At 32.0% G+C, this 21,044-nt stretch overlaps 3 protein-coding genes across 4 annotated transcripts; 1 reads left to right on the top strand and 2 right to left on the bottom strand.

The window, feature by feature from the left end:
• Positions 1-1,578: 1,578 nt before the first annotated feature.
• Positions 1,579-5,010, bottom strand: LOC125066683. Of its 2 annotated transcripts, none has more exons than XM_047674896.1 (4): positions 4,846-5,010; positions 3,506-3,740; positions 3,067-3,200; positions 1,579-1,692 (listed from the first exon to the last, which is right to left on the bottom strand). In XM_047674896.1, the coding sequence occupies exons 1-4, from the start codon at positions 4,874-4,876 to the stop codon at positions 1,640-1,642; spliced, it is 453 nt and encodes a 150-aa protein (XP_047530852.1). In that variant the 5' UTR covers positions 4,877-5,010; the 3' UTR covers positions 1,579-1,639. The 2 variants fall into 2 exon arrangements, with proteins under 2 accessions (XP_047530852.1, XP_047530853.1); XM_047674897.1 differs by having other exon boundaries at positions 3,506-3,737; positions 4,846-4,958.
• Positions 5,011-12,097: 7,087 nt separating this feature from the next.
• LOC125066669 lies at positions 12,098-17,929 on the top strand. The gene is made up of 3 exons (XM_047674874.1): positions 12,098-12,357; positions 16,200-16,469; positions 17,463-17,929. Exons 1-3 carry the CDS (start codon positions 12,315-12,317, stop codon positions 17,492-17,494), a joined length of 345 nt encoding a protein of 114 aa, XP_047530830.1. The 5' UTR covers positions 12,098-12,314; the 3' UTR covers positions 17,495-17,929.
• A 411-nt stretch (positions 17,930-18,340) lies between these two features.
• Positions 18,341-21,044, bottom strand: LOC125066670. The gene is made up of 3 exons (XM_047674875.1): positions 20,890-21,044; positions 19,569-19,772; positions 18,341-18,520 (listed from the first exon to the last, which is right to left on the bottom strand). Exons 1-3 carry the CDS (start codon positions 20,915-20,917, stop codon positions 18,462-18,464), a joined length of 291 nt encoding a protein of 96 aa, XP_047530831.1. The 5' UTR covers positions 20,918-21,044; the 3' UTR covers positions 18,341-18,461.

The raw sequence follows: 21,044 nt of genomic DNA, 5'->3' as shown, positions 1-21,044 counted from the left end.
CGAAATTTCAACCTCTATTTCAACTCCTACTCACCAAATTTCAAGGCCCTAACTTTAATAGTTTACGCTCGGTGATAATGAATCAGTCAGTCAGGGCTTGTTATTTTATATATATAGATATCTGGCTATCGTCGTTGTTTCTTCTTGCACTTTGCCATTCTACATGATTGCATGCATGTTTTTAAATACAAATATACAATATCGATAATATTTTCTTGGTCAGGGCCTCGAAAAGTGCCAAATTTAATGAAACATATATTTAGTTATCTAAATATAGTAAAATTATAATTATATTAATTATTACTGTTTTAAAAGTTACTTATCAAAAGAGTAATCATATTATTTATAACCTGACTGATATAAATGACAACGTTCAAATCCTCCTCTATTTCTCCAGGGCCTCTACTCCTTTGTAGCCCCAGAGCCTCCAGGACATTAAATCCGGCTCTGTTGTTAGTGGTAGAGCTAGCTCGTCTGGGTAGATACAACTGGTTCAACTACTTAGTATTATTGTTCTTGTTTGAAGGATGAGTAAAGTGTAATTACAGATACGAGAGACTTAACTTTTTTTATGATAAAGGGAGGCGGACGGGCTAGTGGACCACACGATGGCAAGTAATCACCACCGCCCATAAACAATGACACTGTGAGAAACATTTACCATTCCTTAGATCGCCCATGCGCCACCAACCTTGAGAACTAACATATTATGTCCCGTGTACCTATAGTTTCACTGGCTCACTCAAACTTTAACCAGAACACACCAATTTTGAGTATTGCTGTTATTTAGTAGGAGATCTGATGAGTGGGTACCTGGGTAGGTAGCAAAGCCCCGATACCAAGTAGATAGTTACCATTCATTGTTCCTAAATTTCATCCATTGGCAATGTAAAGAATGGTTAATATTTTTATGAATACTTAGTATAAATTTGATTTTAACTTATAAGGTAAATATACAATCGCTTTATCCGACGTTGAATGCATATTTGATTGGACATTAGATTCCCAAACAAAATATACAGATTGTTTAATAATAACTTAAAATCCTTAATATAATAAAAGACTATTAATATGTAAATAATAATGAATACATAAACATAACTAGTTATACCAGTATGACTATTATATACTTAATAGTCAAGAAATAATCGATTCACGAAGAAACAATATTATACGAACCTTAATAATATACCTACTCCTTGATTGAGTAGGCTGTTATTAATAATACAGAACAAATATTCATTTAAAATTGTATACATTAAAATTGTAACAATTAAAACGCCTAATTATGAGGGATTTGTATCATAAACTGAATAACTCTGACAAAGTCACGGGTTCATCTAGTCTTTCAAGACAGGCATATTATCAGAAAACTTCACTGGTTACATAGGATCCCAATTGGTGAACATTTCTTTGGTATGCCATTAATTAAATCAGAATCGGTTTTTCATAGTGTTGTAAACTCATTGTCTGTCATGAAAATGGTCTCGTCATTAACTTTACCAAAACACCTTTATTTTAGACAAAAATATTATTATTTTTTAGATCCAATCAAATAGTTACATTGAAACATGTTTATAATTTAAATAAGTTTAATTTATTTTTTCCATTATTTACTTAATAATAACTAAATTATAGTCTATTGAGCTGGTGTCGCTGGTGGACACCGCGATGATCTCAGTAAAGACACACCTGAAAAAATAAAAAACCAATTTGAAGACAAATAAAACACTTTAAGAAAACTTAGACAACTTTAACTTAGGCATTAATTATGCCTAATTTTAATCACAGCAATACTGCATATTAAATTCTGCTTGTCTTGCCATAATAATGCTATTATTATATTCAAATTTATAATGTTTTATACTGGTAGACTCCGAGGTAATTTGAATTGGGAGCGATTATATGATTAAATGTGTTTTTCTGCATAGAAAATCCCAGTAGTTCCCAGGAGAATGTGGCATTGTGTACTACTACCCCGGGCCTCAGAAAGCACGTAAAAACGTTAATCATCCACCTGAACTCTTTGCGGCCGTCTCTTTGTTGTCTCGTCTTATCATGCGAGAGAGGTTTTAGAGTGCTATTGTGCTGGAGTACTAGTCTCCCTTGATTGTCCGATTTCGAAAGCAGTCAGGAGTACATGATATATTAAACGATACATAAATAGCATGCATAAAGAGATAATAACAAACTGAGATCTAATAATAATACTTTACTTCTCTGTCACATTATATTTATAATTGTCTTCGAGTTTCTGTGGAAGATTTTCCTTATGCAGGCTATTAAATTACACTTAGTGATTTTATCTGTAAATATTAATTTACTCAATATTTGCTTCAAATTGGACTCTTAGAAATAAATTTGTTTATAGTTTTAAACAATTATTACATATTTAAAATTAAGTACTACGTGTCTGTCTGTTTGTCTGTCTCTCAGTCTATGCAGGATAAACTAAAATCTACCTAAGGAATTTGTACACGATTTTCGTGACCATTCTTGACTCTTAAGGTTTTATGAAAGTTGACGACCACATATATTATATACATAGTACTTTATGTATGTGTGCGCGCGAAGGTGGGACGAGTTGCTAATATACAATAATAACTTATGAAAAAGTATTTTCTTAGCGAAACATTTAATATTATAAATACTTATACAACTAAATGTTGGAATTTTAAGTTACCCTTGACACCAACGACGACGTTAATTTAAAACCGGAATTCACATTTAACGACAACACGCATATAATCATTAAGTTATTTTAGCCGTATAATAATGACAATGTTTACCATATTAATCCAAACGAAATACCCAGCCTTGTTTTAAAAAATCGATGAATATCAAAATCTCCTATGTAGTTTATATTATATTGGAGCTTCGCAAGGTTGCAGAAAACGCACGTAACGCGATTCAATCCTCGCTCATTTGACAACATAACTCGATGTCGCTTATCAAACAAAAACCAGTCTATCTGGTTTGACACATAAACTCTTGAAATAGCAAGCTGTATTAAAAAATCCTAAATACTATAAAGATCACCTACTATAAAAACTTCTCAATACTTACTGACTCCGCAAGCTTGCGCGCAATTCAATCTGCTAGGATTGTCATAGGTAACGCTATTAGTGCCGCACACTGGATTGTATTCCGTTGTCACGGGGCAGGTTCGGATGCACGCCTGTATATTGGCATCGTTAGCGCTATAAAAATAATTATGTATACATTAATAACCTAATTAAATAACAAAACTATATTTTAAGAATATATATATATACTTAGTACATATTTATAGTTAAAATGGTGTTGAGACAGCTTCAATTAAAGTTGAACAAAATTTAATTTATAAATCATAATATAAGTAAGTTATATTAAAGCACTGATTACTTAATTACAGTGGTCTCGTATAGAGAAACTTATTCTAACTAAAAGAACTATTAGTGTACGACACGAACGCTCAAAATTTTTGGTAAAACAAATTTAACTAATAAATACGTTTTAAGCTTACGTATTTGCATTAGTGGTAGGCGATGCTGCTGTTGTTATTGTAGATTGACCTTGACCCTGGTCTGGTGTCGGACGCGGTTGAGGGAATTGATTCGGGTTAGGCCTCCATGGGCGCTGAGGAAAACGAGGGTAGTTCGGCCGATTCCACCCATATCTATCTTCTAAATCCTCTTCGCTTCCTTCATTTTGCCTTTTCTGTCTGTAGCTCATGCCAAGAGCTTCATTGCTTAATACTGCTGTAAAGTAAACAATTAACGTATAAAATAATGAATTAAATGCATATATAATAATTAAAATAAACAAAGCTATTTACTTAAAATAAAAGTTCAAACAAAATAACAAAATAATATTTAAATTAAGAATAACCGTCACTAATAATAATAATCTGTCCTTTTCAAATGCCAAATTAATACACAGACAGACTGACAGAAGTCAGTATTTAACTAACACTAAATCTGAACACAGTTCATAAGCGAATTTGTATATTTCCAGTAAAAAAAAAAACAAACATATTATCGATGATTGTCATCGTTTATTTATGTTAATATATAAAGATTTAAGTATCAATTTTGTTTTATGACCTTTTTATTTACAACAAATAAAAATAGAAGCAAGATAACTGGTTTAAACGTATATGGTCAACTGGTTTTTAATGAAGCCTAGTCATACTTATTTTGTAAACTCATATATATAAGCTTCTTTTTGTAATATTTGATTTTTGGGCCAATGAGTTATTATTATTATTATAATGATAGCAAAATTTACATGACCTATTACGACAAATGTGCAATAGAAAACAAAATTAAATGTTAATATTATGCCTGCTTATAATTGTAATTGTTTTGTTTCGAGCTTTCAAAAGAATTGTTTTGGGTCAATTCATATAATGACCGCTTTTTTATCTTTTGGTTTAATCGTTTGGTGACTACTGCGATGCATGTTGACAGATTTATATCATTCATACATATTTACAAACAAATAAAGCCGTAAAAACCGAATGTCATTTAGATACAGTATAATTATACTTTTTTTTATAAATAATTACTGATATAGAAGATGATTGACAGTGGGTTTTTTCAGTTAGTCAGGGAATTAATTCAATGGGCCATTTAATAGTAAATTGTCCCTTTCCTTACACCGCCAAAGCGCCGCCAAATAATATGACTTACTCTTCCATCGTTTATAAACATAAAGTATGGCTTTTTGACGGTATAATAACATTACATTTGTACGATACGAAGGGGCTTACAGAAACCCCAACCACCAATTAAAATTTATGTTAAACTATCCCTATTAATATTAACTTAAATAAAATTTCATAATAAATAATATTAAACTTACCCAGAATAACAAAGATCCACAATGTTTGCATTTTTAAAAGGTTCGATTGTTATTTTTTTTAATATATATGTATGTAGTTACACCGAGAAGTATAATGTGATACTGCAGTCAACTCGCTCGGACTTTAGTTTATAAGTTGAGGCTTGTGTTGACGCGTCCAGTAACATCTGACCTATAATAGTGTTGTTTAATATTTTATCGACAACCTGTTTCTCACCAGGTTTTTCACCACATATAAGATAGATGTGAGTAAAATATTTTTTCACTTTTTCTTATTATATGAATTGTAAATTAACCAAATTATCTATTTATATTAATACAAATATTTTGTTTATATATTTAAAAGGATCAAAAGGCTATATTTAAACAACGATAGTTATTGTTTTTAGAATACATTATAATAATAATAAATATAATAAATATTGGAACAACATCACATACATTACTCTGATCCCAATGTAAGTAGCTAAAGCACTTGTGTTATGGAAAATCAGAAGTAACGACGGTACCACGAACACCCAGACCCAAGACAACATAGAAAACTAATGAACTTTTTCTACATCGACTCGGCCGGGAATCGAACCCGGGACCTCAGAGTGGCGTACCCATGAAAACCGGTGTACACACTACTCGACCACGGAGGTCGTCAAAATTTGAAACATTAAATGCAGCTAATATTGAAAACATTAAATGCAGCTAATATTGGCAGACAAAATTATTGTATTTAAATGTTATCAACATAAAAAATAACCAGTTACCAGTTACAAATACGTTAATAATGTTATCGACAAAAATACATCCCTAAATTAAAACGTTATATAGTACTGTGAATTCCCCAACACCTAAATTTCCCAAGATCACAGGGAAATAATAATCTTTGATATCTTAATTAACATTATTAATTAAATAATTACAAAAGTAAATTATGTTAATAATATTAAATATTCTATATCATGTATTTAAATACTTGTGCTGGGTTTTTGAAGTGTCTTTGGAGATTGATCAGCAGTGTTAAAATAAAATATTGTATCAACTTAATTTTACACCATTTCCTAGTGTGGATAAGCTTAGACCAATCATATTTACGCCAGGCCTGTCTGCGCTACCTCCGCTAATATACAACCCTGCCCGTACAAGACGAGCTACTTCAGACCAGAAATCGAGAGCATACTAGGCGTTCCTGGGCGATAATTTGTCACTCGCAAGTCGAATTCTCGGACACTAGTGCTCGTTCCAAGAACAAGTTCTTCGAAGTAGGGACCCGTTCGACCCGTTAGGGACGTCTATACCGTACGTTGCTGGGCAAATTGCGTCCGTGGGTGCCCTCCATTAACGGAGACCCTAGATCCAAGTTTATTAAGAAGACGTGATGAGGGATACCAACAGAAACCGGTTATTAAAGCGTGTCCAATAAGTTACTCGATCGTTTTTATCATTCTGCCGACAGATTTATCTTCATGTGATAGATCTCAATTTATCAAATTATACATCAGAATCCAATGCGTCATTGGATTCTGTTTTATTATTTCATTGCCAAATTACGTCAAAATAATTTTCAATTTAAAACGCTTATGCAGAGTGTGCATAAAAAATTAGCTATAGATTGTCATTTGTGGCAAGGTTACTGACCGTAAGTAAATAACTGTGCGTTTTTCCTCATGATTCAAATAAACACTAAAAATATAACCGGTTCTAGAAACTGCAAGTCAAAAAATAAGAATATGAATAAATTGTAGAGGTTTTTTTTTTATTTAATATTTCCAATATATTAGAGTGCAAATCGTAATCCGATACTGTAGGTGTCTTAAAAAGTAAATATTAAAATTTTATGTGATTTTGTCTTCAAATACTAATCGAACAAATAAAACAATTTGAACATCTTTTCAAATAAAACCTAACATTATTGGTTACGGATAAACAATAAAATGACTATTTAAAAAAAAAAACTAAATTATAAAATATATATCTATGCATGTATATAGCACGTTTGTAATAAATATAAAATTAAAAATAAATCTATGCTGCATTATTTTTAGGTTATATTATTTTAAAAAAAACGGTCACCATTAAATATGTAGAGTCCGTATTCCAGGGACAAAACATAACAATACGTTTTTAAAATAGACTAAAAATATCTTATTCCATAATAGCATCGTGATATTTGTCACCTCAACTAATAAGCGATAAAATATTAAATTTCAAAAAAGGACTTTACCATTACCGTACAATGAGTAATATTTAATTATTAAAGCATGAATTACAAATGGAAACTCCGCAAGACTCTTCTGGTTGTACAGTCACTAACCGTAATAAGATTTTTATAAAAGTTTTATTAGATACTACATATACAGGGTTTCCCCTTTATGAATGAATTAGACCAGATCACGTTGACATTATCCATTTGCCAGTCAGCATACATATGTGACAAATAAAAAATGAGGTGTCTATTTTGTTTTATATTTATGTATCTACTAATTAACAGACACAATTAAATAAATTAATGTAACGTAACGTGTAAAAATAACGTTTGAGAATAATTAAATGACAAGAATTAAAATTGTCATTAATAATCCCGTTTGAGTTAAAACGTTACCAAAAATAAGCTTATATAATATAATTTAAAACCGTATATAATAGAAATAATCAGAGAAGTTAAAGGAAAGGTCGCTCGGGGGGCCTAACGCTGTTTCCTTACGTAACGATTTCTACTGTGAAATGCGTAAAAGAACAAACTTACAAAAATAAAAGTACTCACCCTTTCATCATGACGGTTTATACACGTGATCAGGGGTACAGAAATGGACATAGGATACCTAATACCTGCCCCTGTCCAATCACTTACAAACCTGGAAACTAGTTACGTTACTTGAACCTGTAATAACTTTAGCTCAATCACACTTCAAACCGGAACAGAACAGTAATAAGTATTGCTGATTGGTAGTATAGTATATGATGAGTGCATGCTATTTACTCAGACGCCCAAGACCCTTTACCACCAAGTAAAAGACGTGAAAGCGCAACAAACGAACACTTTGGCATTTATAATGGTGACATTAACAAGAATGACAAAACTCAAGTGAAGCCGCGTGTTACAACTAGTATTAAATAATTATACGCACTTTTTAGTTAACGGAATATTAAAAAGGATTATAAAATTTAGGTAAGTATAGAGAGAAATAAATGTTTATATGTAAATGAAAAGTTATTTTTTATTCTTCACACATGGCCTCCCTTACTTTGTAACTCAAAACCTAGTAGACCTCTAAAAATATTCGTCATGACAGGATCGACTACGCTACCATGTTCGCCAATAACCAATGCGCTCACCAATCGTCAACAATCACACTTGTATACCCAAATTATACCGTTTACAGAACTATACTATTCCATCTAAGTCCATGGGGCGAAAAACATTTGCTCCATATACTTTTCAGTTCATTGATTTGATAGTCTTATGTGTAAAGTGTTCATGGAGCAATAAAAATTGATGATATTGTTGATTTTGACGTTGATTGAAAACGAAATAGAATAAATATTTTTCGGTAAAAAAAAACGATATTTTCTCTAATTTATACCAGCTGTTATTTGTTAGATGCTTGTTTGTTAGTTACTTTAGGTCTAATATTTTGTATGGGGTGCATGTCAGTCGCCTCCTCGTGGCGCACCCTGGGCAACGGGGCCGGCATGAGCGTGCTCGTCGGTCACGGCTAAGACGCGGAGGGATGCCGCGGGGCCGTTCCTAGTACTTCTCCGACCAGCGGAATGGACTGTGTGAGCGGCCTCGTTGGCAAGAAAGGGGGGACTCGTTATGAGCGTCGGAGGTGTGGTCGTACACTGATGGTCAGCGGCGGAGCCAGTCATCCTATCCGCCGCAGGGCGTCAGCCCTAGGCGCCCGGCCTCCAGTGGCGAACTCGGGGGAGTCCGTTACGTTAACAGGACAGAGGCAGCGGAGGAAGGCGCCTTTAGGCGCGCATTCATTTATTTGGCCGCCTTACGCTGGCCGCCGCAGGCGGGTCCGCGGTAGTAAGCCATGGCGTTCCCGTAGCCCCACCATTATGCGGCGTGGTGGAAACCCGAGGAGGTTTTAGTGGGTAGGACAGGGCATTAGCGTGTCCTGGCACGGGGCATTAGGCCCCGGTTGAGTCCCACATACCCGTCCCGATCCCCCGACCGGGCGGCATGCGTAAATGGATTTCCTCCTCGTGAAATAAAAAAAAGGTCAAATATTTTGTATTATAAATATTGCATGCAACGAATTTTAATGCGTTCTTCATTTATTTAAAAGATCTAAGCGTATAGACGCTGGGACGCGACATTACTTTATACTATGTAGATTATCGTGCATTATCTAAAATAAACATTATTATTAAAATCAGAAAAAGAAGCTGAAAATCGTTTAATAGGAATCTCTAAATATTTATTTTATTTTAATATACACGAAATATGATGTTAACATGATTTTTTAATTTTTTTATTCTCATTTTAAGAGCTGAGTCACTTGGGCAACATTTCTGGTAGGTTAAACAAATAGTCTTATCGTTACATTAATTATAATTTAATTTAGTTTTGCTTATTTATATTATTATTATCTCTATTTACATTAGAATTATTAACATAAAGTCCTTAAATATTTACAAATATGAATTAATAGCAGAATTAAGAATGGTAGCAGCATTTACCCGTAGAATCGCAATTCCTATCCTCTGGGCAAAAAATCTAACCAGCCCTCCTGTCACCAGTGCAGGCAATAAGGCGAGGTGTTATACTTTTAATAATGCTCTTTGCACTACTACTACAAGTTTGAAGTTGATCACGTTAAGAAGATTTAAGTTAAATTTAATAAAAGGATACCTTCCGTAACACGGATATACAATCAAACAACATATCGTAAAGTTACATAATTGAAAGGTCATATAACGCAATGGCGAATCAATTTCTGAACGATACGATTAACATTTGCCTAATATGAAGTTCCTCTTTATTATAAAGTGATTAGGAGATACATTATAATTTAGAGTTAACTTAATTATTAAATAATCACTTCCTAGGGCATCGTTTGTTTCCAACTATTCCCAATTTAAGGCAATATCCGATGATACAAAAGATAGATCAGTAAATGTTTGTCGCAAACTGATATTAACCAATTTAGCACGGTTTCGTATGCTACTAATATTGAGGATTATGTAAGTACATTCTACTAGCGAATCAAAAATCTGGATTCCTCTTCTGCCTGTTCTATTGGACGAACTAGTCCATTAAAATCACCGATATCCTACATATGTAGATTTTGAGACAAGTTTTAGGGTGGTGATAAAAGTTTGTACGAGTTATAACTGGGTATTTCTAATTCCGAGATACTTTAGGTAAATCTATAAGAGATATTTAAAGGTCTAAAACTCAAAATAAAACTCAACAATTTAGTGTATTAGATATGGTTTTCCTTTTTTATATCTCCATTTTCTAGTTATTCTTGACTGTATTGTGCTTTGTATATTCCTCAACAGGCGTTGCAGATAATGAGTAGGCAATATCCACAAAAACCTAAACTAAAAAAAAAAACTTAAATTAGGCCGATGACACTGGAAATGCAACACCTGGAAAATATAGTGGTAGAGACTTGGACAGAGTAACTAAATAGGACATATGTAATTTTCTTTTTCCGGATCGCCAAAGCTAAAAGTACCCTGCACTTTATTGATACCTGTGTCCTGGAAATTGTCTTAATGATTTTCGATTCATATCTTAAATTTCCATTATTGTATAGTGCACCTTGCACTAAGTCAAACTTTTGTATAGTACAATTTAAGTTTAATTTATTAAAAGCAAGAAAATACAATATTCATAAATGAATAGAATAAAAAGATGAATCAATTTAACAACATTAGAAATCTATTTATAAAATGGCAAAACACTTCAGTACCTTTTTCTCCTTTTTGTCTACCAGTTTATTTTTATTTTATTTTTCGCTTTGGTAGCAATTGATGAGCTTTAGTGTAGTCACGTTAAATAAACAAGAAATGTAATATTTGTATTTATAATTGATGTATTAATGAAATTTGTGTGAACGGGTATCAGTATATTATTTTATGTATTACTAGAACTTATAATGGAATCCTTAAGGGATAAGATAATGTGGCTGCCACCGCCAAACCTGCCATCGCACTTTGTTAGCAGTTGAGAGTAGTCGTGGAGCACGAAGACTATACTCGATGGAGGACTATTGTGTAAATAAGTCAGTAGGAATATGTTAAACTGAAAAACAAGCGTCTACGGAAAATTAAATTAAAATGTACAAAAGTCGGTAAAAGAGTATTATCTTGCAAACAGTCGTTAAAAAAAAAGAAATATTTATCGTTATATATTATAATATAAACGAAATATCATACAACGTATGTATATATTACGTTTATATTATACCTTTATTCTTAACAGTCAGACTTCCTCAACACAGTACATACTTAAATAATATATGTATTTATGAACACGTGCATAAAATAATAGATTAATAATAATCATTCACAATAGTTGCTTCAATAATGAAATTAATATTATATTAAGATTCCTTTTAAATTGACAATATCTTAAATTTAATATATGCCTTACAAGCTTCTAAACTGTGTAGTTTATTTTAAATGCATTTTAACTTTAAAGTAATGTTATATATTTACATTAATAACAGTATCTCCAATATTAAAAAGAAACTATTACATGAATCTGGTAATTGAAAATTTACAAAAATAATACTGAATCTGAGTGCTTCTAGAGATCGCTGGAACTGTGATATAAGTGGATGCATGACATCATAAGTTCAACGGGTCATATAAATCATATCACATCAAACATATCTTACCGAGTCAAATATTTAAATTTTTTTTTTTTTATTATTTCAAATTCCAAATTCAATTTTATTTCCTCAAGTTGGAATGACATCAAATAAGAATGTAACTCATCCTTTTAACAAATATGCGCTACGAGTATCATTCATTACATTGGTATAATGTTGGTTGATGTGCTATTATTGAATAAGTTTTATTGCATATATTAAAACGTAAACAGCTAACAGGTTAAATTATTATTTTCGTAAATATATTATTGCAAAAATTTACAACAAGCAACGTTCCATATTATCTGTAGGAAAGAATGCTCGCTTTTATTTTAAAGGCGCTGCTGCGGACTGTTATCGCCCGTTCGTCCTCCGGGCGAGGCAGAGGTTATCGCTGCCACCACCACTACAATCCCCCTCTTCCGTCCGCCCTGGACCACGCTCCCAATGCGTCTGATGCAGTAAACCGATAAATACATACCCATCAACATTGATTTCTAAACGGACAATACGAATTTTAAGTGTTCGAGAAATTAATTCTAAACGTATATAATTATTGCGAGGGACAATAGTAAATATCGAAGCCAGTGAGTGAAAAGACGTGCGAGTGTGAAAGTTGATTCTATTGGACACAATAAGGTGGAAATGTTAAGCTGGCGGGTACTGTTGTGTGTAATTATCATTACAGGTTCGTAGCACACATTCTCCTTAATTCTTTATTAACTGCGTAAATATAATTAACAATATACACAACTGCGTAAATGTGTTTTAAATGTGTACACTATTTTATAAAATAACAACAATGTAATGTAACCAGTTCTTAAGTCAACAATAACAAGGAAAATCCATTCCGAAAATGATTAATATTTTAGTATCTTATTTAATTAAATAATTTTAAAATTGAACGGTTTTGTTTTCATAAAATTAACAAATTATATTTATCATCATATAGGTCATTCGAATACCCACGTTTACGTACATAACACGCATAATAATAAAGTGTACATATTTGAAATACATAATTAACTTTTTAAATATGATATAAGTATTATGTTAACTGTTTTGTTATTATCTAATATTATTAGATGTAAAAACATGATATTGGATACTGAGCTCATTCGTTATATGAGAGGACCAATATTTTTAGAAATTCTTAAAACAGTTAAAGTAAAATTTAAAAACAGTATTATGAGGATCAATCATTAATGAAAGTCAAACAATGAAAGTCTTAATACTAAGTAGAAGGTTTGAATCTATCGATAAAAAAAATGAAATGCGACCTCTTTTAACGTCGCACGCGCAACACATGCCGTTCGCTAATTAATGTGTAATTAATGTGCAAACAAAGCTACCAAGTTCTAATATCAATCAGACTGATTGGCGACTTGATCTTTGGGTTATCAACGTCCATTACAGGGCTTGTTTACAACTGAACCAATATCACCTTTAAAGCTTAAACCACTCGAGTAATATAACTGCTACTCACTATTAACTTCGTCCGGAAGTACAAACTTGATATTAAAAATATGTGGACTATATATATATTTTTTTGAAAGTAATTTAATATTAAAAACAGTTACTGGCACTGTCTATTTTGAAGATCAAATTATCAACAGCAAATAAATTCATGAAGCCGTTATTGCTTAATTGTTCCTTAGTCCTTACCAACCATATTTGTGGTGTCATTTGCTTATTGAATCATAAAAAAAATGTATTTCAATTCATTGTTACTGAACTGGCATAATATAAACGTACTTAATAGTAAGCACTAACCGTGGGAATCATTTGATACTGAGTTCCTGTGTTGACTAAGTCGAGGAAGCGATAGGAACGAGGATGGCTTTTTTAGAGAGCTACCCACAATGTGCTGATAAATCGATTTATTTGTGCAATAACGTACCATATACACTTTGATGATTAAAACATAATACTATAGTCTAGGCGATTGATTGATACTAAACAATTGATTTTTAGGGAGTAAATTTTAACATTTTATCGGCTGCTTATAATTCTTATAAACTTTTGATAGATTTTGAGTTTATCTTGCCAAAGTACCAACTTCAACGTTCAGGCTCAAGTGCAAGTTGTATCCTCTGGAATTAGTTGTCATGATGACAAACGATCTGAGGGACTGAAACTGATTGCCTAGAATCGTGAATGGGCTCTATTTTGGAACTCTACATAAATTAACATCTAATCACATGCATTGAAACAATCTTAAGAACTGCAGTCGAAAATGCTGGAGCGAACAAACGACGCAAATATACCAAACTATACGTTTATTCCTATTGTACGTTTATGGTTTGCACTTGAAACTTCGAAGGCAAATTTATTTCAAAAAGAATTTATAATTTAACTAGTCCCGCTACAAACTACAAACCGCTATGTCCCTGCATTTTAAATCTGTAATATCTTCGAAAATATTCATTTAAATTACATGTTGTACAGGGCCATATTGATCAATATTAAATGCACAATGTATTTTGTAGAGATATATTTAATACAATAATTAAATTATTATTACAATTTATCAGCCTTGTTCTTCGTGCAAATGTACGTAGTGTAACAAAAAATAGTTGTAGTCAAGTTCTCCATATCAAGCAGCAATTCAAAATTGACACGATATCACGTACGTAGCAGCAACCGTCGCACGGTACTTCGACGGGATAAAATTATTTATTTATTATTTTACATATACTTAAACTTTTATAAATATACAAATTTCAAAACTTCTTTAAGATAATGCTAGAGTTTATCTAAAGTCAACACTGAGATATTTAAAATCTCCAAATTTACTCAAACGTAGTAGCAGTAAAAGTAAACGTAGTAGCTTTGTTTACATTGCATCGATAATGCTGTTTTCAAGATCGTAAATATTATATTCATAGGGATCACAGGAAAAGTTTTGGAAAATAAACAATACTGATTAGATTAACAAAGGTCATAAGATGTCGCATAATAATCTGGGGCATTATATATATTAGCAAAACAATGGAATAAAACAGTAACAAAGCGTATCAATTTATATTTACTAACAAAACCTAAGTAAATTAATATTAAATAAATTCTATCCTTTGTACATCTAAACCAAGTAAACTAGGGATGTGGAACTCACCGGTGCTATTTCACCGGGATACCCAAAAAAATCTTCCGTCTCTTCATCTTCGTCCAATCCGGAGCGGGCAATAGCCGGGCAGCACCCGCCTAGAGCTGAGAGCTGAACTCGATGTGAGGCCGAATTTGTACCTTGCAGTTTTAAGCTATGGACCGCTGCTTTGCTGAGTATTCTGATACTAGCTGTGGCAGCAGTGGGAATTTTCTCAAACTGTGGAGTCGTTTCGTTTAACAAACACTCGATTTCAGACACAATTTTGTTCTGGTTTTTGTCAACATTTTCCCAGGATATTATCACGGCCGGTGTATAAGGTATCTACGGTACTGTCGTCTGCATAACAGTTAATGTTGTTAATTTGCAAAAAAATCATTGATATACAGAAGAAAAGGAATGGGTGAGAGTACGCAGCCTTGAGGAACACCAGAATTGACGAGTTTCTAAGTCAAAATATGCACCGTCGACAACGACCTTGATGCTCCGATCTGCCAAAAAGCTGGTGATCCAGCTTGACTCCATTACAAGGAGGTTGGTATGGCTATAAGCCTATAATAATTAAATGGATTTGAGCGGTTGCCTTTTTTATGGATCAGCTGCAGCAAAGCAATCTTCCAGGGGTTCAGGAAGAAACCTATGCTAAGAATTACCGAAAAAGACGCCTTAAAACCAATGCCGACTTAAAAACACATGTCCTTAGCATCGGGTCCACTCGATTTATCCATGAAAAAAAGTACTTTACGAACTGCAATTTACCGGAATTTTTTGTATTAGTGTTATCAGTTGGTGGTAATTTTTCTTTGTCATCCAGTTTGATTTGGACGCGCAGGGAGAGCCTAAAAGATCATCTTTCTCCTTCTCGATATGAGCCAATAACTCACCGTTAGGTACATTGATACGCTGTTACTTACAGAATCATATTCACAACTGGTTCGGTTCGCTTCGGTAGCTAAGTTATGAAGAAAAAAAGAATAGAGAATCTGAAGAATGAAGAATTATCATACAATATATACGTATAATACCACAATTTTGGCATAAAAACGTTATGTAAACATATAGGTCATTTACATATATAAAAAAAAAGAAATGATCTTGATCCTCGCGGAATTCCTATTTTAGCACAGGCCTAGAAAACTGTTTATCAAATTCACTAACAATAGTTCTGTTTTTCAATTATTTCCAAGAAACTGCAGGACTGTAAATTCTTTCCACTATTCAATTCGCTTAATTTAACTAATCCATTTTACTTATATTACTGGATACTTATCAAACTGGCTATTTTCGATGGATACGTGGATTTCAATATTTATTTTCTTTTCGAAAACATAAACTTGTGTATATAATGTGTTATATATGAGTGAGTAACAGTGACATTAGTTTAAAATAGTAAATTAGTAATTTAACCTTGATTTATTTTGCAGTATTACAGGACACCCAGTCGGCAAGTTTGCCGTTCCTAAGACCAGCACATATAGGAGAGACCAATAATGTAGAAAAACTAGGCACAAAAATACGTATTCCGGCTGAGATGATCCGTGCACGCGTGAGGGAGGGTGTACCACCGCCGCTATGTGCTGGCAGGTGTGTGTCACCACCGGCAGGACCAGTGTGTGCTTTTGATGCGACCGGAACCGCTAGGACTTTTGCTACATTATGTGAACTGGAAGCTGTATCGTGTCGTGAAAGTACATGTGAGTTATTCATTAAATTTACGGGAGTAACTTTTACAATTGCGACGTTAAAATTCAATAATATAAATCTGTATTATGTCTTAATTGTTTATGGTATGATAGCACACTTTTTATAAATGCTATATATCAATACTTGTGTTTATAACAATACTTTAAATTAATACGATCTAATTAAACATCAGTCGCGATATAATAGGAAAATCACAAGACCGATAGTAAACGACCCAATAAATCGTTGCTCTTACAATAATAAATAGCTTTTGTGACTTTCCAGAGTAAATTACTCATTTCATTGGTGTCCTTAAAGAGATGCGATATCTTTATATATTTATTGCATGCTATTATTAGAAAGTCAAGAAAATAGGATTTATTTATAAATTATTTATTACACGTCATTAAGACAGTGTTAGATGGTTCCGCAAATACGATATTCAAATATTATAATGATAAAAACAAACGCTGTTGGGCGTTGCAAATTTAATAAATAAATCGTTTTTTATGATATATCCGATTCGACGCGGTCACTATCTATCATACCTTTATGGTACAATGTCAGAGGTCGTGTCTATTTCATGGTACGGGTATGATAAATGTATAACTATATTTTAATCGTCTTTTATCTTCTTTAGCAAAATATCTATATTCGTATTTATACAACCGAAAAAGAGAGACTGATAATACTTTTACTGTTAATTTTAAAAAATTATGTGCATATTTAAGATTATGGAATCTAATAAAAAATTAAATTGTATTCAATAACTATTTAAATGTGCACAACGTATGCGTAACGAAGGTGGACTCAATCCTAACCCAGAAGCATTTTTTTTCATTCCACTCACACAATTATAAAATTTTATTAGGAGTTGGTTCACTCATTTGCCAGTGAGGTAAATAGAATAATGATGAAGCTTTAAATAGACAATTCAATTACTTGTTCCTTTTATTAAGTCTTGGTTTTAATATCATTATAAAAATAAAATACTTTGATTTCAGACTATGCAATAACAAGCAATGGAGAGTGCTGACCTACCAAAGAAGAACTGTTCCTAATAAAATAATCTAAAAGAAACCCGACAGATTAACGTAGTATACTAAACATCTCTTATGTTTCAAAACCCTTTCCGTCGCCAGTTCTAACGAAAACCTAAATAATTAATGGAGAATAAGGTTACAAAAATGTACAAAACTCAGGGATAATGCATTATAACCAGTTAGCATGTAAATTATTCATCGCTCATCGAATTACATATGATTCGATTTCACATGTATTCCACATAATATTTAGCTTAAGTTTTTCTAAGTTTCCAATCATACTGGTATGTACTTGTTTTTCGGTTCCTAGTATTAAGCCATCAAGTAGAATAAGTTGTCTTTTTAATTTATTGTACAAAGTACGAAATGTCACAATCAATGATGTGTGCTAATATCTTGATAAAATTCAATAAATTTATCAAACACTATTCTGGTTTATTATTGCAAAGTTTTTGAAAAAAGATTCAATGTCAGATCGATCAAATTATATAAGTGTCGATAGTTCGATTTAAGAAAAAACTTTAAAAAAATATATGTAAGCTGCATTCAAATACTGGACTGGGAAAATAGCACTATATTGACTTTATTCGTCATAATTTTACACCAAAAAGTTTGGCAGTGGTTTGTGTCCGATGTCCGATGTGGCTGAAAATAGTCATTTGGACGTCATTATTTATATGTCATGTTTCTGCTGTCAAAATTGTTGATTATACGATAAAATCATCGTTACTGATTATTATTTTCAAATCACATTATAATAATAAATTAAAGTATATATAAAAGCGTAATATAATATATAATGTCTTCAAAATTATAGATAAAAAATAATTAACAAAATGGCAATTGCATTGTTCTTTTCTAATTATATTGTTTAGTTGCAAGCCTTAAATAGTATGAATATATATGAATATTCAGTTATTTTTATTACATCAAGAATATAAAAAAACTTATGATTTAAGATTAAGAAAGACGAATTCCATCGGATCCAGCGCACGCCCCCTTGCTTAATACTTGCAAAGCTGAAAAAGAAAAATAAAATTTACTTATATATTATAAACAATATAAATAATATTGTTTTAAAAGCTTAAGCTTCATACTTAAGCTCATAGTCATTGGTTTCCTATAAATTAGAATCAATTCTGACACCTTCAAAGCGCCGACAATCAAAAAAACTTAAAACGTTATGTCCGTTGTGGCTGTGTAATATTAAATCATTCACCGAACCGATTTTTTTTGCGGCTACAAAATATTGCCGTTTCGTGATAGAATAATTGGTAGGTGGCACTCACACAGACATACAATCGATATAATTATTTCATATATATATTTTCTATGGGGAATTTTTTATAATTTACAATTGTGTGCTAACATTTTATATGAATTTACAAATCATAGTAAGTACCGTATTAAAAAAAATATTCGCCATGGTAACTTAGAGAGGGAAAATTGTATATAGTTTGTCATGCATGGATCGTTATCAATTCTTTTTGACCGTTCCACGAAACTATTACGATACTAATGTATACCTAATTAACATATGTTGCTAAAATAAATCCAAAAAAAGATCGTACATTATACTAATTTGCTGCTTTGTTTATTATAATAGCTAAATACATTATCAACTTATTAGCGAAGGCTATGCTATTATTTATTTATTATGCTATGATACCGACGGATTTTCAAGAATGATGAAATCAGTGAGATGAATCATGATCCGGTTATGCGCAGGCGCAATAACAAAGCAATGGTCTGGATTCGAGCTTGCGTCATGTCACACTCTGGTGATTATGGAACTGATTCGCAATATTATGTTGTTCATAGAAGGGAAATTACATATTTTTAGCAAGTAATTTTGTATTGTGACCATTCTATCTATGATAAAACCACGATTAGACAAATGATTGAAATACCGGGTATCTTTTGAAACGAAAAATTTAACTTTAATAACCCAGCTTCGTGATTTAAAAAATTGTATATTTTTTTTTATTCTTATTTCAAAAAGAATATAATTTTAAGTTAATTAATAAGATAAGGTTACTGGCCAACATCTGAAGTCGTAATACTTACTATCTTTATGTTCGCAGTTGTGATTATTCATCACGCATTCGCTTCCAAAGGATTTGGGTTTCGTGTCCTTTTTTCCAGCGCAAACTGGTTCAGATTTGACGGACGAGCAATCGTGCATACAAGCCTTCTTCCGAGCTGCCTCTGCCTTAAGTTGTTTCAAGTCGGGCTTGTCTGGCCGACAGGAAACAACAACCAGCATCGCCGCTAGTGATTAAGAATACAACATTGTATAAAAGTTGATTCGAGAAAATATAAACTCTAGTTAAAGTAACATTAATATCACGCTTTATTACTTTGTCTACAAATAAAAATGGTTTCAAACAATTTAGGAACGTCTCAGACAATTTCCAATGAATTGTTTAAAGAACTATCGTAATATACGCGATTAAATCCGTTAAAAACTAGTTTTATTTCATTATTACTGCTACTTTCAGGGTAGTGAATACTGCTCGCTGCTGTCAATATATTATAATTTTGAATATAAAAACTAAAGTCCTTGTATATAAGGCCTTATATACAACGACTATAAATACGACCTTTTGCACATGAGAAGATTGTTAGTATAAATAGTTAAGACCTTAATACGCAGATAGGCATTACTGACCTTAACGAACACAATTACGGTCATAAAATGATTATCAGATAAACGCAGGAAGAAACATCGTTTTGGTCACTACTAGTAAGGCCTAAACCTACTCTTCATGATGTCATGGCTATTGTTTAAATTAGAAAACAAAACAAGATTATTGCAGACTTACAAAATAGCAATAAGTTACAAAAATTTTAATTTGAAGTATAAAATATACTAATTATGAAATTAGTAGTATAATAAATTTATTTTGGAAGAATTTAATTGAATTTTGACTATTGAAATATTGAACTGAATTTAATATTCCAAATATTAAATTGAATTTTGACTAGTACCTTAATCGATACAATAAGGCAGCAATCATTAAAATAATGTATTAAAACAACTTATTGTTACTTATTGTTCCTTTATATAAATTATTAATAATTATTATTAAAAAATCCCAAAATTAAAATATGCCTCATAAAAATACAAAATGTACAATTACACATTAAGTCTACATACACGTAATGACAATGGCGTCGATATCTTTCTGTCTGGATAATTACACTAAATATTTATGTACTAAATAAACATGAATTATGTTTTTATTTTAAAATAATATGATTAAGGTACAATTTATTCCAATGGTCATTCTACATTATAATAGAATATTCTAGACATTGTCGAAGATTTTTTTTGTTTTGGATATTACATACATCAGTATATTCTATAAATAAATAGTTTACTCACCAAATAAAAACAAAGTTGCAGCTCTCATTTTTATCACTGATTTCTGTACACTTCGCACGTTCGATGTCACCTCTCAACTGGTTTCAAGGGGGCCTGACCGCTGTTACTCTTTATGCCTTGCGCGGTGGGGAACGCTACATACACACTTATATGTA

Source organism: Vanessa atalanta, chromosome 10 (assembly GCF_905147765.1).
Source record: "Vanessa atalanta chromosome 10, ilVanAtal1.2, whole genome shotgun sequence".
In the NCBI taxonomy this organism is placed as follows: Eukaryota; Metazoa; Arthropoda; class Insecta; order Lepidoptera; family Nymphalidae; genus Vanessa; species Vanessa atalanta.
Note: the sequence above shows the minus strand (reverse complement) of the source record. Positions and strands in the feature narration are given on the sequence as shown.

What these genes read in the sequence shown, in the direction of transcription:
- LOC125066683 (XM_047674896.1), bottom strand. Translation starts at nt 4,876, where the DNA reads ATGCAAACATTGTGGATCTTTGTTATTCTGG. An exon ending in GTGGATCTTTGTTATTCTGG is followed by an intron (nt 3,741 to 4,845) that starts GTAAGTTTAATA and finishes TTTACTTTACAG; the next exon opens with CAGTATTAAGCAATGAAGCT. An exon ending in CGCGCAAGCTTGCGGAGTCA is followed by an intron (nt 1,693 to 3,066) that starts GTAAGTATTGAG and finishes TTATTTTTTCAG; the next exon opens with GTGTGTCTTTACTGAGATCA.
- LOC125066669 (XM_047674874.1), top strand. Translation starts at nt 12,315, where the DNA reads ATGTTAAGCTGGCGGGTACTGTTGTGTGTAATTATCATTACAG. An exon ending in GTGTGTAATTATCATTACAG is followed by an intron (nt 12,358 to 16,199) that starts GTTCGTAGCACA and finishes TTTATTTTGCAG; the next exon opens with TATTACAGGACACCCAGTCG. An exon ending in ATCGTGTCGTGAAAGTACAT is followed by an intron (nt 16,470 to 17,462) that starts GTGAGTTATTCA and finishes CTTTGATTTCAG; the next exon opens with ACTATGCAATAACAAGCAAT.
- LOC125066670 (XM_047674875.1), bottom strand. Translation starts at nt 20,917, where the DNA reads ATGAGAGCTGCAACTTTGTTTTTATTTG. An exon ending in TGCAACTTTGTTTTTATTTG is followed by an intron (nt 19,773 to 20,889) that starts GTGAGTAAACTA and finishes CTTAATCACTAG; the next exon opens with CGGCGATGCTGGTTGTTGTT. An exon ending in CAACTGCGAACATAAAGATA is followed by an intron (nt 18,521 to 19,568) that starts GTAAGTATTACG and finishes TTTCTTTTTCAG; the next exon opens with CTTTGCAAGTATTAAGCAAG.